Source organism: Oxyura jamaicensis, chromosome 27 (genome assembly GCF_011077185.1).
Source record: "Oxyura jamaicensis isolate SHBP4307 breed ruddy duck chromosome 27, BPBGC_Ojam_1.0, whole genome shotgun sequence".
In the NCBI taxonomy this organism is placed as follows: Eukaryota; Metazoa; Chordata; class Aves; order Anseriformes; family Anatidae; genus Oxyura; species Oxyura jamaicensis.
This window is the reverse complement of record NC_048919.1, coordinates 4387555-4394309: the sequence shown is the minus strand read 5'-3', so window position 1 is coordinate 4394309 and position 6755 is coordinate 4387555. Positions and strand designations below refer to the sequence as shown.

The window sequence follows — 6755 nt, the reverse complement described above, 5'->3', positions numbered from 1 at the left end:
TTCTAAAGCTTTGCGAATGGAAAAATGTGATGCCTGGCTTCCGAAGCTGTTTTCCCAAAGTTGGTGACAGTACGTGCCTAGAGACTGCCTGGTTTCGCACAGAAAAGGACGTGGTTTTGTGGTAAAAAACCAAACCAAACCAAAACACCACAATTATTGAAGAGCAACTTAAATATTTTCAGGACAGAAATGACACTGGTGTAGCTGCTGAGAGCAGGCAGCGTTGCCAACACAACAGCTCCAGCAGTGACCCAGGCTGCTGAGGTTCTGCCTCACGTCTGAGTCACAGCAAAGAGCTTGGCCGGCTCCTGTCACCTGCGCCTCGCCTCCTCCTCCCCCGAAGGGCTGAGGCCGTTTGCCTTCCCACTCAAGGAAGTGCAGGAACACACAATACCGGATTTTTTTTTTCAGAGGTTGTGCAATTTGAATTCACAACAAAGGACCTGAATATATAATAGGATATATATAATATATAAAGGACCTGAAGCATTATATTTCTTCACGGTAGCTTCAGATTCCTGGGAGAATCTTCCAGCACTTTCTCCCTGTCCATTCGTCATCACCTTTACTACGATTATTAAAGTTGTTGCTGCTGCTATCCCCCGAGTTACCTACGCCTCTTGCCTTGCTGCGGGTCACAGCAGCGCTGTGTCAGGGAGGGGATGGGGTGGTGTGAAGGGCAGCGCCACGCTGACCGTACAAAAACGACGTTAGACTGAATGTGTTTGCACAAGCGGAAGAGAAACTTTATTGTGTAGGGTTTTTCATAAGGGTGCTCTATAGCTACTGACAGGAAACAAGCACATCACCTCTGACCTGTAGAGCCAAATGATGTGAAAAGGGAGAGGAAATCTAAGGCAAGACATCAAGCTGTTGCACGTTTTTGGATTACATTCTTGTCGTTTAGCAAAAGTAAAAGCAGGTTTCTCGTAGCATTAGCCAGAGGTTGGGCTGCGCTGTTCTTGTCACCGGTGCGGTACAGCTGCTGTCGGAACGAGAGAACTCCGAATTTCGCTATTAGAATCTCCGAGCTGCCGCAGGTTTTCCATCCTCATCCACAGCCGCGCGAGATCTTGCGCTGCTCGCAAATGACGCTGTGGTAGGAGAAAAGATAATTAAGCCTGGGGCTAAAAAAGCACTGCTAACACAGTGAAGAGGCATGCAATGCTTTTTGTTTCCTGACAAGATTTTTTTTTCACATATGGAAGAGGGAACTGTGTCTACATCTTATCCTCTCTTCCCTGCTGGTCCGCAGCCAGTAAATCTTCCACATTACGAAATGGGAGGGAAAGATATAAATGAAGAGTGCGCCTCACAAGTCAGGTCTGGATCTATTCTGTGTGTTGTATGAACCAGCAGAGGATCTGGGGAATCCCTAAGGGATTTCCATATTTTAGAAACAAAGGAGGAGTTCATGGAATCATTTTGGCAAGGTATTGGTTTCAAAAAGGCACATCAAATAAGATAAAGTATGATGGTTTCCTCTCTAAATGGTAAAGAATGTTGTGGAGAGAATGTGATCAGTATTAAGAAGAAATCCCAAGGGAAAAAAAGGCTTATTTAATTCTATTTTGTCAATATTTCAGCCCCTCTTTAAATCAAAAAATGTCTTACCATCCTTGGGGTTCACTCCTGTCATCCTGCGGAGAAGAAGAAAAGTTTGATTAAAGACCATCACTGAATGTGTCGACCGAAAGCATCGGTTCATTTAGGAATATTGCATGAGAATAGCCACGATTTCATGCCGCTTCTCCACCGGGTTGTTCCTGGTGCTGTGGGTGAGGTGCTCTCTGCTCTGAAGGGCAGAGCAAGCTGAGAACAAACTTCCCTGGGCTGAAGGCAGCGCAGCAAGAGGATTATGTGAGACACACGCATGGTGCCTAGGCCCTTCTGCACTTCACTGCAGCCAATGTGGTTGCATTTATATTTTCAAATCATCAGCACAATTGATCTGGAGATGTAGTTTGAGTACCAGCTCCCAGGATTTTGCTGGGCATCTGTTTTGCCAGCACTCAAAAGGCTGCATGTGCAATCGGTGTGATTTAGCAATCTGGAGCCAGCTTAACAACCACAAATGACTGTTTTACAATGTGTCGTGTTATTAACCTTATCTAATCATCACAGGATTTGTAAATGGTAACGTACTGGGAGTCCTGGGTCTCCAGCAGCTGGCGGTATGTGGCGATTTCCTGCTCCAGGCGGCTCTTGATGTCCATGAGCATTTTGTACTCCTGGTTCTGACGCTCCATGTCACAGCGGATTTCACTCAGCTGCTCCTCAACGCTGGTGATGAGGTTCTGGATCTGTGACAGCTGTGCGCAGTACCGGCCTTCCGTGTCCCGCAGGTTGGCTTCCAGTCCAGCTTTCTAAAGCAGGAAGACATGAGAACAGGTTGTCATGCAGATGTGTCCCACAGAGGGGGAATCTAAGGGGAGGCAAGACAGAGGGAGGAAGGGGAGAGTTCGAGCAGTGCCTGGGACAGCTCCGTACCATGCTCATCTGTGACTGGAGCTCAATCTCCAGGCTCTGGAGCGTGCGTCTCAGTTCTGTGATCTCCGACTTGCTGGTCTGTATCTGCTCTGTGTGAGTGGCTACTTCGCGGTTCAGCTCATCAGTCTGAAAGAAAGAAACAAAACACATACGTTGAGCTTCTAAAAATGATTTTTAGACAGGGAAGGCCCATCCCGCCTGCTGGTGCAGCAGCAGTGGGGCAGTGCATCGGTTCGCAGTTCGTTGGCATTTCCATACCTGAGTGAGGAACCAGGCCTCGGCGTCCTTACGGTTCTTCTCAGCCAGAGCCTCGTACTGCTCCCTCATCTCAGTGAGGATTCGGGTCAGGTCGATGCCAGGAGCAGCATCCATTTCTACGCTGACTGTGCCACTGAGCTGGTTGGAATACTCTTTCATTTCCTGCATGGACAGAAGGCAGAGGACACAAAAAAAATGATGTTCTATACTCTCATAGACATTTTGCCAGCAGCAATCCTTGCAGCGGTATGTGGTACTTCCAAAGGGATTCCTCTCCACTTGAGGACTCTCACCTCCTCGTGGTTCTTCTTGAGGTAGGCCAGCTCCTCCTTCAGTGATTCGATCTGCATCTCCAGGTCAGCTCTGGACAGAGTCAGCTCATCCAGGACTCTGCGCAGGCCGTTGATGTCAGACTCTACGCTCTGGCGAAGGAACAGCTCATTCTCATATCTGCGGTTTTAAAAAGAAACAAACATGGGAAAGAGTGGAGCCATAAACCCATACTATTTTGTGTTGAATGTAGGAGGAACAGGAGGAACATTTAAAGGAAGCGTAAAGGGAGTAAAGATCTTTTTTCCTACTTCCAACTATGACATATGAAAGTACTTGCATTGGACACCAGAGAAGAAAATATAAACCTGCAGATACATCACCGTAAGACAAACCAGGTGCACAACCATCTTTATCACCTTTTCAGCAGTGTCTGATGTGCTGCTGAGTCCATGAGCAGGATAAGCACAAAGTCACTCTTTGTCTTTTTCTACGTTTCACTAAAAATTTTCACAAAACTACTGCAAATGAACACCAGTCTCTTCAACCACTGCCCTCCTTTTAAGTGAAAAGCCCAAGCTATGCCTGTCTTCTTTTCCCTTGTGCTTTAGGCTAATAAAATAGTTATAGCATCACTAAACACTAAGACATGAGCTGTAATTTATTGCATCAACAGCACGGTAATCTGGATGCTGTGTTCTGTCAGGTTTATTTTCCTGATTCATCCTTCATCACATCAATTTTTTTGCCAGGGATTTTTTCATCAGAAGTTATCAAGGAAAAACATCTACCCATAATTTGGAAATGTGTCCTCCAGTGACTGAAGAACTTTATTTTCTACATAAGAAGTAATACTAACCTTCAGAAAGCTGCTTTGAGAGAGAGAGGGGAGGAGAGAGAAGACAAATGTGCTTCAGCTAAACTTACTTCAGCCTGAAGTCATCTGCAGCCAGCCGGGCATTGTCAATCTCCAGAATGACCCTGGAATTGTCAATAGTAGCTGCAAGGATCTGGCAATTGCAAATACAGAAAACGATTGCTGTGAGTACTGGTGGAATGGCATGGTCCTGAGTACACAGTTAAGTGGTTATCCAGGCTGTAAACCATCAAAGCAGGCAGAAGAAAGACCTCTGGTGAGACTTTATTGGTGAAACTTGCTTTCTGGATTGCAATAACCATCTTGTTGTTACGCTGCTCTTCAGCCTGCCCTAAAGCTTTGATAGAGAAACACCAAAAATGCTAAACGCTGTTCCATTTTTCAGAGAGCTGAGATACCCTGACTGGAGCCCAAGAAAGGGCAGGTACATCTGTGGGACCGTAGATTACATTTTCCTTTGCTGGACAGGTCATAATTTCCTTGTGGAGCCTTTACTTCCCTCCTTCTTTACCAGTTCTTAAGATGGATCACTGAGAAGCTCGTCAGCATGTATTTAACATAATTAGAAAATACATTTACAATATAGAAAATACCTTACCTTTAGCCAGGAGAGTTATTTTTTCAGACTTTGAGGCCTACCTAGCACATTTTTTACTCTTACTATCCTCTAAATATATTGATAATTTTATGCACATTTTGCCAAGTTCTTTTTCTGTGCAATCATTTTAATTTTTTTTAAAATCTCATTTTGGGGATAAAACTCTTGCATTTTAAATGAAGAAAAGTTACTCTTCTCTGCTGGAATGCTCAGAACCACAACATATTTGGGTTTGGGCAATTCAACATTGATTGTGTAATTGTTTTAATTGATTTCAAAGAAGTGGACTATGCAGTTCCACAATTCCAATGCATTCTTATCCCATACTTATGGATGTCATACCTTGTCTCGGAGATCTTCAATTATCTTATAGTAGTTACTGTAGTCTCGAGCTGGGCTGGTGGGGGCTTCCTTCTGGTACCAGTCTCGGATTTTGACTTCTAATTCTGCATTTGCTGCTTCCAGTGCTCGCACCTTCTGCAGGTACGTGGCCAGCCGGTCGTTCAGATTCTGCATGGTTATCTTTTCATTTCCAGAAAGAAGGCCATCACCACCACCGAAGGCACCACCATCAAGACCTCCACCAAAGCCGGCTCCTCCACCAAAGCCAGCACCTCCACCAAAGCCAGAGCCTCCACCAAAGCCAGCTCCTCCACCATAGCAAGCTCCTCCACCAAAGCCAGCTCCTCCACCAAAGCCAGCTCCTCCACCAAAGCCAGCGCCTCCACCAAAGCCACTGAAGCCTCCTCCAAAACCAGCGCACGAGCCACCGCCATACCCACCTCCTACAGAGGAGGTGTACTTAGCTGAAGACATGTAGACACCCCTGCCACCAGCTCCTCCGTGGATGCTTGGAGCACGGCAGGAGCCTCCTGTTCGGACTGAGGAAAGGCGAGAGCTGCCAGCAATGCTGCAAGAGTTCTGCATGGTGAAAGTAGAAGTGGCTGCAGCACAGAAGGAGCTAGTCTGAGCTACTCAGCTTCGTGCAGAGCAGGAAAGCGTGCTCCTTCGCTGCCCTGGTGCTTCTTTTATAGCCACAAGATAGGGCGTTAGGAGGCAAACCCAACCTGCACCCTCCCTCCAAAGATTCTCCTCCCTAGAGGTGAGGCCAATTATGATGACATTCCTTACACACAGAGCTGGCTGTACATCTCAGGGGCTCGGGCTTGGTTTTTTCTTTTAATTAAACTAAAGGGATGATTCAGATTGTGTTTTTTCTTCAGGCTATAGTTCTGAAACCTGGAGTTTACTTCTTTGACAATCAAGAATGGAAAAACAAAGCACGTTCAACCGCACCCACTTACCCATTTACAGCAATCACCATGGTTATTTTTATAAAAAATAACTTAAAATTGAAGTTTGAGGAAAATTCTACTTTCATTGAAAAATGTGTAATCAGTTAATCTCACCATTATTTCTTCTTTTCTATCCATGTTTTTCCCCAGTCAAAATTTGGAATTGAATTTTAGATGTTCTTATTCCTCTTCTTTGCTCAGAATTAATATTTAGATTTTGGAATCTTTTTTGTTTTTAATTAGAAAAAGCATGTAATCATAGCATTGTGTGAGGAATAATTAACATCCAGCAATGTACTGGGAAGAGGAGGTGTACTTAATTTGCTAACACTTGTGAAGTAGTCAAGAAGGGTAATACAAGACTGAAATGATTCAATTAAAAGAACGTGGGGGACAAATTTCCTCTTAGTTATGGAAAACTTAAGCAAGCTGAGTTTGAGATGGAACTGTTCAGGTAGCAATTAACGTGGGTAACAACAACCTGGGCTGTGAAATGGGATAATTCTTGAAAATAGGACTTGAGAATCCCTTACAGAGTGACATTAATCCTTCCTGTAAAGGGGGAGTCTCAGTTCTAATAACTTGCTAGTGAGACGTGGAGAGCAGGAATTCAGCCCCTCAGCTTCTGTTCAGTACCAAGTGTGAGAAACCAGATTTGGGAGATTTTTTTGAGGAAGTATCAGCTTGTTTGCCCTGCCAGGGTGTGCCACTGGGGATCGCGTGGATGTGGAGTGTGGCAATAGCGTGGGGTTGGCCGAGGGAGCCCCATTCTGTGCCCAGGCTGCCTCTGGTCAGCTGGAGGGCACAAGGTAGGGGAGTGGTGACAGAGCTGGCACCGAGCAGGGGCTTAAAGGAGCTGGGGGTCGAGAGAGGAGGGAGAGAAGCAGGGGCTGAGCGTGATGGCAGGAACTTTCTCAATCTCTAGTTTGGAACCGCCACGCTTATTTTACAATAAAACTTCTAAATA

The 6755-nt window shown here is 45.4% G+C and overlaps 1 protein-coding gene across 1 annotated transcript; it reads right to left on the bottom strand.

The window, feature by feature from the left end:
* Positions 1-720: 720 nt before the first annotated feature.
* LOC118178801 (keratin, type I cytoskeletal 15-like) lies at positions 721-5505 on the bottom strand. The gene is made up of 8 exons (XM_035347597.1): positions 4836-5505; positions 3946-4028; positions 3042-3198; positions 2749-2910; positions 2491-2616; positions 2146-2366; positions 1615-1640; positions 721-1094 (listed from the first exon to the last, which is right to left on the bottom strand). The coding sequence occupies exons 1-8, from the start codon at positions 5418-5420 to the stop codon at positions 1018-1020; spliced, it is 1437 nt and encodes a 478-aa protein (XP_035203488.1). The 5' UTR covers positions 5421-5505; the 3' UTR covers positions 721-1017.
* Between the last annotated feature and the right edge of the window lie 1250 nt (positions 5506-6755).

Excerpts from the sequence above, each read along its gene's own strand:
- LOC118178801 (XM_035347597.1), bottom strand. The coding sequence starts at position 5,420 with ATGCAGAACTCTTGCAGCATTGCTGGCAGCTCTCGCCTTTCCTCAGTC. Across the intron at positions 4,029-4,835 it reads TTGAAGATCTCCGAGACAAG|ATCCTTGCAGCTACTATTGA; the intron begins GTATGACATCCA and ends TGCAATTGCCAG. Across the intron at positions 3,199-3,945 it reads GCAGATGACTTCAGGCTGAA|ATATGAGAATGAGCTGTTCC; the intron begins GTAAGTTTAGCT and ends TTAAAACCGCAG.